Consider the following 17061-nt stretch of genomic DNA (forward strand, 5'->3'; position numbering starts at 1 on the left):
ATTGGTTCCAATCTGGAATTAAATGCAGAAATCTTCTAATCCAACTCCTTCATAAAGACAATAAAAGAAAGTCACAATCCCAATCTGAGGTTTCAACTTGGTTTCATAAATGTCTCCCTGATGTGACCTTGTTGTGTTCCTTGCCATTTCTAGGCCTTGATTTTATCACCTGTCAAGTTAGAGAAATGGTACCCTAATTACATCAAAAGGGTGTTCTGAGGATGAGATAAAGTAATGGGCATGAAAACATTTTTTAGTGTTTCCTGAAATAATGCATACCTGTATACATTATATAAATAACATCTTTGTCCCATTCTTGAGTCATTTGAGAGGTGTTATTGATTACTGTCTTGTGTCTTCAGAATAAACCCTCTACAAGATTTTGGAGGAATACATTTTTCTCAGATATATGGGGTTTGATCACTAATTCTCTGGTTAAAAAGTCTGAGTTTGTTACTGGGTATTTACCCCAAAGATACAGATGTACAGTGAACAGAAGGGCCATATGTACCTCAGTGTTCATAGCAGCAATGTCCACAATAGCCAAACTGTGGAAAGAGCTGAGATGCTCTTCATCAGATGAATGTATAAAGAAGATGTGGTCCATATATACAATGGAATATTACTCAGCCATCAGAAAGGATGAATACCCAACTTTCGCATCAACATGGATGAGACTGGAGGGGATTATGCTGAGTGAAATAAGTCAAGCAGAGAAAGTCAATTATCATATGGTTTCACTTACCTTTGGAAGATAATGAATAATATGGAAGACATTAAGAGAAGGAAAGGAAAAGTGAATTGGGGGAAATCAGAGGGGCAGATGAACCATGGGAGACTGTGAGAAACAAACTGAGGGTTTTAGAAGGGAGGGGAATGGGTGAGCATAGTGGTGGGTATTAAGGATGGTAAATATTGCATGGAGAACTGGGGGTTGTACATAAACAATTAATATCGGAACACTGCATCAAAAACTAATGATGTATTTTATGGTACCTAACATAACATTAAAAAAGTTTGAGTTTGTCTTTTATTTTAAGTAGCTTAGATACTTAAGTATTTTGAACATCTCAAAGAGATATTTGCACTTCCATGTTCATTGCAACATTATTCATAATAGTCAAGCTACGGAAACAACCTAGGTGTCCACTGGTAGGTGGATAAAGAAAATAATGGTACATATATGTATATGTTCCATGATAGTGAGATATATGCAAAATAACTTACAAAGGCCAAAAAAACTTTACAATGGAAGAAAAAAGCTAATAATTCTAGCTTCACAAAAAATGATTTATTAAAATCACTATGGATGAAAGCATGTGTTAGGTGGTTGCAAAATGAGTTTATCTCTGCAACTCCACCTTCTCTATGATCTGGTTTTATGGCTTGAGAGCCTGGGGGAGGTGCTGGAGACCACAAAGGAGGAAATGTTTGAGAAATAGTTGTATATCATAATTGTATGTGAAGGGAAATCAAGGGTGTTATGCCCCAAGGATATACATAAGGATTATTATGCGTGTTTAGACAGAAAGAATGGTGGGAGAGGGCTATGCTCAAGAAGGTTTTAGGTCACAGAATGGTCATCATGGTAGATTTTTCCAAGATGGCATTAGTATGGTTCATATATTATACAATGGAATGTTATCCAGCCATAAAAAGAAGGAAATCCTACCATTGTGACAACATGGTCAAACCTGGAGGACATTATATATATTTTATTTTAATTTCAATATAGTTAATATACAATGTTATATTAGTTTCAAGTGTATAATATGGTCATTCAAAAATTCTATATATTAGTGCTCATCAAGATAAGTGTACTCTTAATCCCCTTCACTACTGCACCTATCCCCCTACCTAACTCCCCTCTGGTAACCATCAGTTGGTTCTCAATAGTTGAGTTTTTTTGTTTGTTTGTTTCTTTCCTTTCCTTTGTTCATTTGTTTTGTTTTTTTTTATATATTTATTTTTATATAAGAAAATCATATAGTATCTGTTTTTCTCTGACTGGTTTATTTCACTTAACACTAAACTCTCTAGATCCATCCATGTTGTTGCAAATGGCAAGAATTCATTCTTTCTTGTGGCTGAATATTAACAACAACAATAATAATAATAATAATAATACACACACACAAACACACTCACACAAGCACACACACTCACACACACCAGGGAGCATGTATTCCTTTCAATTACTATTTTTGTATTCTTTGGGTAAGTACCCAGTAGTGGAATTACTGGATAATAGGGTAGATCTATTTTTGACTTTTGATGAACTTCCATGCTATTTTCTACCATGGCTGTACCAGTTTGAATTCTCACCAACAGTGCAAGAGATTTCCTTTTCCTGCACTTCCTCACCAAAACCTGTTGTTTCCTGTGGTTTTTTTTTCTTCATTTTAGCTATTCTGACAGGTGTGAGGTGATATTTCATTGTAGTTTTGATTTGCATTTTCCTAATAATAAGTGATGATGAGCATCTTTTCATGTGGTGTTTGTTGTCATCTGGATTTCTTCTTTGGAGAAATGTCTGTTCATGTCTTCTGCCCATTTTTAAATTAGATTATTTGTAGGTTTTTTTTTTTTTTTTTTTTTTTTTTGGTGTTGAGTTGTGTAATTTCTTTATATGTTTTGGATACTAACCCTTTTTCAGATACGTCATTTGCAAATATCTTCTCCCATTCCACTGGTTGCCTTTTAGTTTTCTTGATCATTCCTTTCGTTGTGCAGATGATTTTTATTTTGATTTAGTCCCAGTAGTTTATTTTTGCTTTTGTTTCCCTTGCCTCAGGAGACATATCTAGAAAGAAGTGGATACTGCTGATGTCAAAGAGGTTACTGAATGTATTGTCCTCTAAGATTTTTATGGTTTCACGTCTCACATTTAGGTCTTTTATCCATTTTGGATTTATTTTTGTGTGCGGTGTAATAATGGTCCAGTTTCATTCTCTTGCATCTAGCTGTCTAGATTTTTCAACACCATTTTCTGAAGAGACTGTCTTTTCCCCATTGGATATTATTTTCTGTTTTGTCAAAGATTAATTAACCATATACTTGTGGGTACATTTCTGGGTTTCTACTCTATTCTATTGATCTATCTGAATTGTGAACCTTCAGCTTTGTTTTTCTTTTTCTTGATTACATTGGGTATTCAGGGTCTTTTGTGGTTCTGTATGAATTCCAGGATTGTTTGTCCTATCTCTGTGAAATATGCTGTTGATATTTTGATAAGAATTGCATTAAATCTTTAGCTTGTTTTGGATAGTATGTACTTTTGAACAATATTGGTTCTTTTGATGTATTAGCATGAAATATCTTTCCATTTTTTTATGTCATCTTTAATTTTTTCATCAATGTTTTATAATTTTTAGAGTACAGATATTTCACCTCCTTATTTAAGTTTATTCCTAGGTGTTTTGTTATTTTCAGTGTAAATAGAAACCAAATTATTTTCTCAATTTCTCCTTTTGCTGATTCAATATTAGTGTATAGAAATTCAACAGATTTCTGTTAAATAAAGTAAATAAGATAAAACATAATAAATATATATGTATTATATTATAATATATATTAACAAAAATATATAATAATAAATAAATAAATAAATAAAACAGATTACTGTTTTATTCTATAACTATACAGAATTCATTGATCAGTCCTAGGAGTGTTTTGATGGTGTCTTCAGGATTTGCTATATATAGAAACATGTCATTTTTAAATAGTGAAAGCTTCACCTCCTTACCAGTTTGGGTGCATTATATTTCTTTTTATTGTATAACTGCTGTATCTAGGAATTGCCGTACTATCTTGAAGAAACATGGTGAGAGTGGACATCCTTATATTGTTTCTGAACTTAGGGGAAAAGCTCACAGTTCTTCACCATTAAGTATCATGTTAACTGTGAATTTTTCATATATGGTCTTTATTAGGTTGAGGTAGGATCACTCTAAACCTACTTTGTTGAGGTTTATTATTTATTTGTTTATTTATTTATTTATTTATGTGAATGGATGTTGCTCTTTGTCAAATGTATTTTGTGAATCTATTTAAATGATCTTGTGATTTTTATTCCTTCCCTTATTTATGTAATGTGTCATGTTGGTTGATATGCAAACATTTAAACATTCTTGCATCCTGGGAATAAATTCCATTTGATCATGGTGAATAATTTTTTAAACATATTGTTGGATTTGGTTTGCCAGTATTGTGTTGAAGACTTTTGCATCTATATTTTTCAGAGGTATTGGCTTGTAGATCTCTTTTTTGTTATGTCTTTGTCTGGTTTTGGTATCAGGGTAATGCTGTCCTCATAGAATAATTTGGAAGCTTTCCTTCCTCCTCTAATTTTTTGAATACTTTGAGAAGAATAGGTATTAACTCCTTTTAAAATGTCTTGTAGAAATCACTTGTGCAGCCACCTGGTCTTGGACTTTTTTTGGGGGGGGGAGTTATTTGATTACTCATTCAATTTCTGAATATATGTTAAGTCCATCTAATCCAGTGTGTCATTTAAAACTATTGTATTGTTGTTTATTTTCTGTTTAGATGACCTGTCCGTTGATATAAGTGGGGTGTTCAAAGCCACTTCACATGTTCTGTTTCTTCCTGCTTCAGTTTGGGTAGATTACACAGTTCTAGAAATTTATCTATTTCTTTTGGGTTGTTCAATTTTTTGTGTGTATAATTTTTCATAATAATATTCTCTCATTGTTTTTGTATTTCCATGGTGTTAGATGTTATTTTTCCTCTTTCATTTGTGATTTTGTTTTAGTCCTTTCACTTCTGTTGGTAAGCATGGCTAGAAGTTTATCAATTTTGTTGATTTTTTCAATGAACCAACTCCTAGTTTCATTGATATGTTCCATTGTCTTTTTAGTTTGTATTTTGGGTATTTTTACCTTAATCTCTATTATTTCCTTTTTTTTCTACTGGTTTGGGTTTTATGTGTTCTTTTTCTAGCTTCCTTAGGTATAAGGTTAAGTTGTTTATTTCAAATTGTTCTTCCTTCTTGATGCAGGTCTGTATTGCTAGAAGCTTCCCCCTTAGAAGAGCTTTTGTGCATTCCAAAAGATTTTGGACCATTGGGTTTCCATTTCCATTTGTCTCCATGTATTTTTTATTTCTTGTTTGATTTCTAAATTGATCCATTCATTCCAGATTCGCATGTTATTTAATCTCCATGTATTTGTGCTTTTTCAAGATTTTTTCTTGTGGTTGATTTCTAATTTCACAGTGTTATGGCCATAAAAGATGCATGGTATGACTTTGATATTTATGAATTTATTAAGAATTGATTTGTGGTGAAATATGTGATTCTGGAGAATATTCCAAGTGTGCTTGAAAAGAATGTGTATTCTGGTGTTTTAAGATGGAATGTTCTGAATATATCTGTTAGATTCAACTGGTTCACTGTGTCATTCAAATCCAATATTCCCTTGTTGATCTTCTGTTTGAGTGAACTGCCTGTTGGTGTAACTATGATATGAAAGTCCCCTACTATTATTGTATTACTATTGATTAATTCTGTATGGGTGTTAACTATTTTATGTATTTGGGTGCATCAATATTTATATTGTTATATCTTCTTATTGGATTGTTTATTTTGATTGATTATATGGTGTTTTTTCTTGAGATCTTGCTACAGACATTTTTAATGTCTATTTTGTCCAGTGTAAGTATTGTTACCTGAACTTTCTTTTTTCGACAATTTGCATGATGAATACTTCTCTATCCCTTCAATTTCAATCTGCATGTATTTTTAGGTTTGAAATGAGACTCTTGTAGGCAACATATAGATCATTCTTGATTTTCTATCCATTTCATTACCCCATGTTTTTTTATTAGAACATTTAGTCCATTTGTAGTCAAAGAAATTGATAGGTATGTATTTATTTTCATTTTATTACTTGTTATAAAGTTGTTTTTATAGGTCTCCTATGTTCTTTTCTTCTCCTGTTCTCATCTCTCACAATTAGTTTGCTTTATTTGTGATATACTTCTTTTCTTTTTATTTTTTTCCATATCTATTACTGGTTTTTGATAAGTGGTCATCAATCTGTTTATATATGACATTATCTGTATATAACAGTCTATATTAAGTTGATGGTTGCTTAAGTTGGAACCCATTCTTTACTCCCCCTCCCCAACATTTTAGGTATATGATGTCATATTTTATATCCTTTTATTTTTGTGATTCCTGTGATTTTTTATATATGCATACTTTTTTTTACTGCTTTTGTGATTCTTGCTTTTCTTACTCCTGCTTATGGTCTTTCCTTTCCACTCAAAAAGTCCTCTAACATTTCTTGTAGGGCTGGGCTAGTGGTCATGAATTCCTTTAACTTTTGCCCATCTAGGAAACTCTATTTCTCCTTCTATTCTGAGTGGTTCCTTTTTTGGAAAGAGTATTCTTGGCTTCAGATTTTTTCCCTTCAGCATTTTGAATATATTATGTCATTCTCTTCTGGACTGCAAAGTTTCTGTTGAAAAACCTGCTGGTAGCCTTTTGGGGTTTTCCTGAACCATTTTCAGTTTTCTTGCTACTTTTAAAATTCACTGTCACTACTTTTTGACATTTTAATTACTATGTGTCTTGGTGTGGATCTCCATTGGCTGATTTTGTTGGGAGCTCTGTCTCCTTGACTGAATATCTCTTTCCTTCTCGAAGATTCAGAACATTTTCATCTGTTATCTTTGCCTGTCCATAGGATGTGGGGACTTTGGATTCTCATACTCTGCCAACCTAGAATGTCTTACCTAATGCAGCTGGAAGGATAAATTAGCATTTGATCTTGTGAATTACCAAATTACAGAATTAATGTAGTTCCCAGCATTGACAGATCATATTTGTTAGTTAATAACTAAAATAAAAAGGATAAAAATTTAAGAATAGGAAAATTGAGATAGTTAAAAAAATACCTCAAGCCCAAAATGACCATTGAGCTCCCCTTGACTATAGAAACAGTCCCTCTCTTTGTCCAGTGTGGCTCCCGTTTGTGTAAATACACAGTACATTCTTTGCTTGTAAAATTTAAATTGCAATAAGAAGCCAATTTTCCTACTGCTACCACCCCACTCTCATTAATGTCTCTAGACTTAGAACTAGACTAAGATACCACCATTTAATCCCAAACTGGAGTGTAAGATCAAATATCAACTCAAAAGTAAGAGAAAAATGTTTACACATTAAAAGAACTGTGAAACTAGGGCTGCCTGGGTGGCTCAGTAGGTTGAGCATCTGACTCTTGATTTTTAACTCAAGTCATGATCTCAGTGTTGTCAGATCAAACCTCATGTTGGGTCTGCACTGGACTGGAGACTGCTTGGGATTCTCTCTCCCTATCCCTCTGCCACTCCCCATCCCCCCAACACATCACATGTGTGTGTTCTCTCTCTCTCTGAAAAAAAAAAAAGAACTCTGAAACCATGGAACTTTGAACTGTGGAATTCCTAAAATAAAAATCTAAGCAAGTTGTGTGAAAATGGATTGTTGTGGTGTTCATCCAAAGAGGAGATACTTAATTTTATATCTGATTGAATTTATTGATATGGTTATACTTCCTATAGTTTCTATATTCAATGTACTAGCTTCAACAGCTTTACACAAGGCAAGTTATTGTTTTAAAATACAAGACTCAAAAGAGATCTTACAAATTCATAGTCAATCAATAATTTCATCTTAGGGAGAATGTATTTAGAAATAGGGAGAGTAGAGTACAGGGGCTGTGGAGACTTTGGGTCGGGGTGGGGGGGAGAATCCAGACCATCAGATGAAATGGAAGATCATCAATAGTTGCTGAATCCTGGTTATATGCCAGGCACTATGTAGGAGGTTCCAGGCATGACTTCTACATTTCATTTTATATTGCTGATAACCACATGGTGTGGGGATTGTTATCCTTTCACTATATAAATGAAAAAACTGAGTTTCTGGGACATTAAGAAACTTGCCCCAAACTACATTTACTACATAGCAAAGACATGATAGAACATTAGAACACCAGAGCACAAAACAGGTGAGTCTACAAGAGCACGGTTGCCCTTCTTATACGTCAGAGACAGATCCTGAAGTCACTACCAGCTAGCAAAGCTCAGCTTGAATCAGATGCATCAAAAAACAAGCTGTACCATTGTCTGACTATGCTACCAGAAGGCACAGATTTAGAAGTTTTCTTTCTGGATAGTCTTTTCCTGTTTCTTCTGTAGTGACCAGTTATAGTTGAGAGAGCATACTATGTGTTTATACCAGAAGTAATCATGTAATGACTGTAGTGTCCAGAGATCTGAGCTTCCACTGCCTTGATGTGGAACACCTGAACCTGTAACCATCCCATATGTGAGGTGTGCCCTTTCCTTTTCACATGAGTAGTTAGAAAGATCTCTTGGATTCAGGTTTGATATTTAGCATTTACCTCTGAAACCCCAGTGCTGAGTGTGGTACTTTTCACATAGTAGGAATTCTATGTTTGAGAAGAAACAAAGTTAAGGCAAAATTAACCTCTATCTAGTCACTGCCTTATCAAAATTTCCCAGTGGTTTTTTAATGTCTTCAATGTAAAGTATGCACTGTTTAACCTGGCTTCCCCATCTCCCCATAGACTGTGATCTAGGCTTATCTCAAACTAGTCTTTATTCTCATAACACCCAACCCTCACTTAGCATGTACACATCCTTAATGTAGTCCTGAAACAGTGTCTGGAATTGGAAGTTTCACATCATGACCTGCATATGGTAAATACTCAATAAACAAGAATTGCTGCTGCTGCTGCTACTACTACTACTACTATTACTACTACAACTACCACCACCACCAGACCTAGAAACCAGCAGAGGCAAGATGAAACCTGGGTGTCCTGAGTCTAGTGCTTTTTGCTCCCACTGCTTCTTTGCAGTGCACAGTCCAGTACACAGTTAATACTGGACAGTGATGTCTTTGATTCCACTCTCCTTGGTTTCTTCAGCATCCTGTTTTATTCCTGGGACCCATAAGATGGCACAGAGCATTTTAGTGACCAGAAGATAGGACTGGTTTCCCTGAGCAGATATCAATGTATGCAGCATCAGAAATCTAGAGTTGGAAGGTATGTTTGGCATCATCTCCTTCAAGCCAATGCATAATAATTTCTATAGTACCTATTAGAGATGCTCATCCAGCCTCTGTCTTTATGTACCTTTCCTTTGAAAGATTGCCAATCCCAACACTGTTTGGCCCTGATACGTAAAACAGTATTGATCTTTCTGCCTCTTGGCAATTTTTCCTATCCTGCCTACCAAAAAGACACATTTCCTACCATGAATCTAGACCTGCCAGCTCTGATAATTATCTTTCTCTTTTGTTATAGATGAAGGATTTGGCAGCTAAAGCAATCATTCAAAGTTTCATCTTTATTATTTTTCACTTTGTTCCTTTTGGCCTTGGTTTTGTGCATGAGCTTTGAAAATATCATCCCAGGGTTAATTCTGGTGTTAATGAGTAACTAAGAGTGCTCTACTTTTGCAACACAGGTCATGTTATAAAGATGGAAAATTTTTGTTTTCTGAGAGATGCAAGTAGTTACTTGAACATGTGCTGTAAGTACTTTTTTCTCTCTCTCTTTGGGAACTTTGGACATCTCTATCAGCAAGTTGTAATCCCAGACAACTATGTGCTCCATATTCCCAGCTTTGGAAGCCAAAGTCTAAGTGTGGTTATCTGGTAGTTGATCTCTTACCAGTTTTTGAAACTTTCACAGAAAGAGGATTCTGATGACATGTAGATATTGGATTGAGATGTAGAATCAGGTATTCGGGGTGTGAGAAACTGGAGATAGTGTGACATGCTAGGAATTGGTGAAGAAGTTCAGGCCATGAGCTGAGGCAGTGGCAGGAGAAAGATGTTTTCAGAGACATTTAGTAGGTAGTACTCAGAAGGCATCATGACTCAATAGATGTAGGAAATAAGAATGAAAGAAGCCCCTAGGATGACTCTGGGGTTTCTGGCATGGGAGTCTTAGTAGATAGTGATATAGAATGATGATGAAGGAGCAGGCTTGAGAGCTATGGAGATGTTACATTTACCTTTGGAAACTTTGAGACTTCCAAATTGAAACTGAGGTAAGTATAAAATATTCTGGTGGCTATATCCAGTAGGCAGTTGGACAAATATCTGGGTAACACAGGAGAGTCATCTGTACTAAAGTATGTAGTTTTGTGTGGTGGCAGATGAGTCCCTAGCAGTGGATGAGATCAGGAACAGGACGGAGGACTGAGTAAGGACTCCTGTCCTGACTCCATGGATCTTTTCCTTTAGATCACTCATGTCCATGGTTACTGGATTCCACAGACAAATCCTTTATTCCACTGCCTTATACCTTTCCAGGCTCAGAGAATATTATACCATATATTTTGGCATCTATTCTAATAATAAAAAATAACATGAGTGAGTGTAAGAATAATAGTGTTAATATATCTTCTAATTTAGAAATGACCCTTTAGATAATACTGATGGAGAGAGATATCTAAACTGCAAGAAATAGCTACACTTTAATCTTTGTCTTGTTTGGAAATACTTCTGTGGTTTCTGTGCATTACATTAATGCTTTAATTTCAGCTCATGATTTTGCACCTGGGTCCTTTAGTCTTCTATCCCAACCAAAATATTGTGTGAAAATTATTCTCCTTTATATGTTATCTAAAGGAATGTACAGATATTCTCTCACCTCATCTCTTGAAGATTTTATCTGAAGAAAAGTGCTAAATTGAAAAATCCAAAATTCTTATTTACAAAAATTAACATAAGCAGAGGGAATGCTAGTTTTATCAAAGAATTCCTCCCTTTCTAAAAGGCTGCATCTGGATGAAATAAAAATAATTTAATTTTCATAAATGTAATTTCCTCACAGAGTTTTCATATGTTGCTATTACCTTTGAAAGACAGTCCATGCCATTGATGGCTCCAGCAAGCCACCTTTCCTACTCTCTGTCCCTATTAGATGTGTCTTCAGTTGTTCAGAGGAGAGAGGCCTCCACACAGCCCCTGGTGAGCACACCATTAACTATTTTCTATTGTTTTACTAATCATGATGGACAATTACTATATTTCTGGCTAAGACTTTTCATCCAGCTAAGATACCCCAATGGTTTTCTCGCCTCATCTCTTATAGATTATCTTCCTTCCAAAATGCCACTGTTCCTCTATCTGGTTCTCTTGGTACTTGAGCTTCATTGTGCACCACCTAACAGATCTGAAGGCAAAGTAACCACCTACAATTCCTCCCAACAAAATGCCACTTTCTATAAGATGTCATCCATCAATGCTGATTTTGCATTTAACCTGTACCGGAGGTTCACTTTGGAGACCCCAGATCGGAACATCTTCTTTTCCCCTGTGAGCATTTCTGCAGCTTTGGCCATGCTCTCCTTTGGGGCTTGCTACAGCACCCAAATTCAAATCCTGGAAACCTTGGGGTTTAACCTCACAGACACCCCAATGGCAGAGATCCAGCAGGGCTTCCAGCACCTGATCTGTACCCTGAATTTTCCAAAGAAGGAGTTAGAATTACAAATGGGAAATACCCTCTTCATTGAGAAGCAACTGAAACCACTGGCACAGTTCTTGGATGATGTCAAGAGCCTCTATGCAACTGAGGTATTTTCTACCGACTTCTCCAATGTTTCTGCAGCCCAGCAGGAGATCAACTGTCATGTGGAGAAACAAACCAAAGGGCAAGTTGTAGGCCTCATCCAAGACCTCAAACCAAACAGCATCATGGTCCTGGTAAACTACATTCATTTTAAAGGTAAGGCTCTAAGATAAGCATTCCTAGGTCAGTGTTCCCATAATTTGGTGGGGTTCTCTGGGGACTGAATAGTCTCTTATCACTGGCATCAATAGGTGTCCCTCATACCACAGTGACCTGAAACACTGTACATAACTGTGTGTAGTTTTGGATCTTCCAGGGGGGACACATAGCTCTGTGCATGAACCCAGGAAATTCCTAGGTAAAGGGCACTTTCAGAGAGATGAGTGACAATGGTATGAACAACCTGCTCAGATCTATCTAGAGAATCATGGCTTCCAAGAGATTTGGTTGGACAAGCATGTGTTTGGAAGGTAAATAGACTTGGGTTTAAACTGTACTATGACCCTCACTTGCTGTGCATTCTTGGGCATGTTACACAAATATTTCTATCATGTACAGTGTACCCACTATGTGTTAAGCACCATGCTACATGTGTAGTTTGCACATATTGTCTCATCCAATCCTCATAATGACTCATGTTCATAGCCAATGAGTTTCAGAGCTGGTATTCCCACCCAGGTTTGTCTAATTCTAAAGCTCATGCTTGTAACAACAAGAAACATATGACACTTTTCTGAAGGTGCTGTGCCGAAATGGTTTCTCCTGGTTCTACAGCACATGTCAGCCATGTTTGGTGGAGTGAACAATTCTTGACCACAAACCACACACTTGTAGATGGATGAAACAGCTGGACAGATCTGTTGTCTCATTTCACCCTGTTGGATGTTCTTATATCTTTTTATGGAAGAAGAAACTGTGGTTCTGATGGGTTTAGTGTAAGTATAGTGGTTTTGGACATAGATGGAACAGTTGTTCAGCATGGAGTCCAACAGTCCTCAGTGTGACTCCTGGCTCTGCCATGGGCTAGCTGAGAAACCATGTAAAGTCATTTTCTCTCCTTGGTCCTCACTCACTTATAAAACTGGGTGACAGTAGGTACCTACCTCTGTGGTAGTCTTAATTAACAGATGAGATGACTAATAGGAAATGTCACACTGTTATTAATACTGTTAAAGGACCTCTTTTCTCTCTGTATTTTAAGCCCAGTGGGCAAATCCTTTCGATACATCCGAGACGAAAGAGGGTTTCAGCTTCTCAGTGGACAAAACCACAATTGTGCAAGTGCCCATGATGCACCAGATGGAACAATACTATCACCTGGTGGATATGGAGCTGAACTGCACAGTGCTTCAAATGGACTACAGCAAGAATGCTCTGGCACTTTTTGTCCTTCCTAAAGAGGGTCAGATGGAGTGGGTCGAAGGGGCCATGTCATCTAAAACACTGAAGAAGTGGAACCGCTTACTGCAGAAGGGGTAAATATCTTAGATGATGTAAGAAGTAGAGAGCGGGTATAATGTCACAGGTGAGACAGAGTTCAGCAGAAATCCAATGGCAGGAGAATTACCCTGAAACACTTAACAGCTGTGTGATGACTACTAAAGTATACCCAGATTATACACTGTGTCAATCCCTTTGCCAAGCACTTTAAATACTTCATAACTTCATTTCAAGATACTAAGCTTGGCCAGCACCCCAGAGATGTTTCTTTTTTTACAATAAATGAAACACAGATCCCTGCTTTCAATGCTATAGTCCGACATTGGCTAAAATAATGTTCATTTATTTCAGGATAAATTCTGAGGTGTTGACCTGAATAGCAATCATTGACAATACCTAGGGGAGAAGCAGAGCCCAATATAATACAATGGTGACAGACGGAGGAAGGGGATTATGATCTTGTTGTGTTGATAGCCATGTGTTACTTTTCCCTTTCCCTATAGGTGGATTGATCTGTTTGTTCCAAAGTTTTCCATTTCTGCCACATATGACCTTGGAGCCATGTTTCTGAAGATGGGCATCCAGGATGCCTTTGCCAATAATGCCAATTTTCTTGGACTTATGGGGGACAACAGTCTTAAATTTTCCAATGTAAGTTGGTAGATTAGAATTCTTTGAATGTATGAGCTGTAAGGACCAGTAAGAGTCAGTTAATTCAATTCTCTCATTTAATTAATGAGGATTCTTAAACCCAGAGAGCAGAATGGATCCTTCTATGCCACATTCTCTCCACAGTCATTCTCATTACCTCTAACAAGTCATTGTGACAGTTAATTCCATCCCTTACCTTCATGTCCTAAAACAATTCTGATAGAAAAACTTAATGATGAGAATTAATTATGGTGAGATAGAGCTCTGCAGGAGGTGACAGGAGAAGAGGAAAGCATAAAAAGTAATTTATAGAGGTAGAAAGCCATGGGAAAATTGGTGGTTCCCTGATAACTAGCTCTAAAATCACCAGAGATTGAGTGACTACACTTAGCTAAGTGGCCCTCATATTCAAGCACCATCTACACTGTGATAAAGGGTTAGCCATGTCCTTCCTTTTCCTTTCCTGCTTCCAAACTCTTTCAAATACTTTTCCTATTATTGGGGATCAGCAGTGTTTGTTCTTCCCCTCCCTACAGGCTGCTCACAAGGCTGTGCTGCACATTGGTGAAAGGGGAACTGAAGCTGTAGTTGTCCCCGAAGTCAGATTCCTGGATCAGCCGGAGATAACTCTCCTTCACCCTATCATCCAATTTGATAGATCCTTTCTGTTGTTGATTTTGGAGAAAAGCACTAGGAGCATTCTTTTTCTAGGGAAAGTTGTGGACCCAACGGAAGTATAATTGGGAAATAGGCTATTGGCTAGTTGCATGTACTTGTTGCAATAAGAAATAAATAGTATGGTTTGATGTGATCAATATGAACTTGGACATGATTTCCTTTATGCAGAGATGAAGACTGGACTCTATCTGAACTGCACTGGGTGTGAAAGAGGCCATTCCTATAAGCAAATATTCAGGTAGTCAATAAATGACTCATTACACAAAGTGCAAAAACGTACTATGTCACTGCATTCCTCTTTGTCAAAATGCCTAATCCCAACAGCACCACAAGTTAGTTAGCTCCAAGGAATTTGACAGAGCTGGCAAGTGCATCCTCTTCTGCCCTCTGGAGAATAATTAAAATTCAGGTCAGACTCTCATATCCCATTATTCTAAAAAGATTCTAATGATTCTTGCTAGAATTGCCACGGTTGGATTGTAAAAAGGTGCTTCCACTCCAGGGCTGAGTAACAGACTGACAGCTACTGCTAGGGATCTGACATTTGTGACCTAGCAAATATGGGACAAAAGAGAAAAGAGATAAATATCCCTGTACAAATCCACCTTCCCCCCAAAAATATTTCCTTGTTGTTACTTTATACACTTTGATTGGAGCAGGAAAGTCATTCATTCATACCATATCTCATAACCCTCACCTTCTGTATCCTAATCAGACTCCTTTCCAAATATTACATCCCTGTCTCACTTGCTCAAGTGCAAATCTCCTGGTTAGTCTGTCTTTTTGTCTTGATTCTTACTGAAATTTGATATTTCTCTATCCCCAGAATCTTCCTCTTACCTGTAGGCCACCCCACCCCTACTCACCAAACTAGATTTCATCTTAGACTATATGTACTCAAAGCTCCAGTATTAGAATTCAGTACACATAAAGGGCACAGTGAGTGCTAATGATGTGTTGTCTGAAATTCTAGCCCTAAGGTAAAACTCTTCAGCACCTCGGAAATAAATGACAAATGCACAAGTGCTTTTGCAGATACTGTGCTTCCAAGCCAAAATAAATATTTATGTTTAGAAAAGTATGTATCCCACAAACATTCTAGTGTTTTCTAATTAGGCTCATTTGCATGGAGATTTGTTTACTCCTGGTATAGTTTACATATTGATTTTTGTGGATAAGCAATTGCAAGATCAGAGAGGGAAAGTGACTTGTGGTAGAGAAAATTTATTAGTTTTTAAAAAATTTATTTCTTTTCAGTGTAACAGAATTCATTGTTTATGCACCACACCCAGTGCTCCATGCCTTCCATAATACCCACCACCTGGCTCCCCCAACCTCCCACCCCTGACCCTTCAAAACCCTCAGATTGTTTTGCAGAGTCCATACATAGTCTCTCATGGTTCATCTCCCCTTCCAATTTCCCTCAACTCCCTTCTCCTCTCCATCTCCCTATGTCCTCCATGTTATTTGTCATGCTTCACAAGTAAGTGAAACCATATGATAATTGACTGTCTCTATTTGACTTATTTCACTCAGCATAATCTCTTCCAGTCCCCTCCATGTTGATACAAAAGTTGGGTATTTATCCTTTCTGATGGAGGCATAATACTCCATAGTGTATATGGACCACACTTTTCTTATCCATTGGTCTGTTGAAGGGCATCTTGGTTCTTTCCACAGTTTGGCGACTGTGGCCATTGATGTTTTAAACATCAGGGTACAGATGGCCCTTCTTTTCACTACATAGGTATCTTTGGGGAAAATACCCAGTAGTGCAATTGCAGGATCATAGGGAAGCTCTATTTTTAATTTCTTAAGGAATCTCCACACTGTTCTCCAAAGTGGCTGCAACAACTTGCATTCCCACCAACAGTGTAAGAGGGTTCCCCTTTCTCCACATCCTCTCCAACACACATTGTTTCCTGTCTTGCTAATTTTGGCCATTTTATCTGGTGTAAGGTGGTATCTCAATGTGGTTTTAATTTGAATCTCCCTGATGGCTCAGAAAATTTATTACTAATATGGAATTTAGTTTCACTGAAGTTACACAGCAATTGGCTCTGTTACTTATACTGTTTTGTAATCTTGGACAAGATACTTAAACTATACACCTTATTTTCCCCATCTGTAAAATGGAACACATAATATCCATGTTAGGATTTTGTGAACATTATATGCTGCAACATAGGAAATGTGCTCATCACAGAGCTAAGCACCTGATAAAAATTCTTGTAAATATGTGTTGTTATTTCAATTGGTCAACATGAGGCAGTGACCTGGATTAGAACCAAGGTTGTAGTGTGGGACTTTTGGTTTGCAGATTCATGTTCCCTAGTCTGGCCCTACCTCAAGAGGCCAGAGTAAGTGCCATATCAGCCCCTTCCTAAATCTTCCAAAATGTGTTTATTCAGATATTTCTCTGGGAGAAAGAAATATCAGTATTTTGAGAGTTAAGTCAGGAATTACCAAGACACCATCCTTCAAATAACTTATGTATCTTAGAGACTACACCTCATTCAAATCATCCATTCCTGTGACCTATCATTCCATGAAGGACTACCATTCTTCTTCCCCTTATAAATATAAGCTCTTTATAGCAAAGTAGAACTAGAAGATAACTTCTTTAACTTCATAAGGGTTATCCATAATATACCTGTAGGAAATATGT

At 36.8% G+C, this 17061-nt stretch overlaps 1 protein-coding gene across 3 annotated transcripts; it reads left to right on the plus strand.

Moving 5' to 3' along the window:
• Positions 1 to 9545: 9545 nt before the first annotated feature.
• SERPINA7 (serpin family A member 7) lies at positions 9546 to 14526 on the plus strand. Of its 3 annotated transcripts, none has more exons than XM_004779952.1 (6): positions 9550 to 9573; positions 10884 to 11020; positions 11145 to 11780; positions 12826 to 13099; positions 13568 to 13715; positions 14252 to 14526. In XM_004779952.1, exons 3-6 carry the CDS (start codon positions 11162 to 11164, stop codon positions 14453 to 14455), a joined length of 1245 nt encoding a protein of 414 aa, XP_004780009.1. In that variant the 5' UTR covers positions 9550 to 9573; positions 10884 to 11020; positions 11145 to 11161; the 3' UTR covers positions 14456 to 14526. The 3 variants fall into 3 exon arrangements, with proteins under 3 accessions (XP_004780008.1, XP_004780009.1, XP_004780010.1); XM_004779953.1 differs by having other exon boundaries at positions 9561 to 9573; positions 10974 to 11020; XM_004779951.1 differs by lacking the exon at positions 10884 to 11020 and having other exon boundaries at positions 9546 to 9573.
• Positions 14527 to 17061: the final 2535 nt, after the last annotated feature.

Source organism: Mustela putorius, unplaced genomic scaffold (assembly GCF_011764305.1).
Source record: "Mustela putorius furo isolate JIRA1106 unplaced genomic scaffold, ASM1176430v1.1 tig00003901_pilon_pilon_pilon, whole genome shotgun sequence".
NCBI classification, from domain to species: Eukaryota; Metazoa; Chordata; class Mammalia; order Carnivora; family Mustelidae; genus Mustela; species Mustela putorius.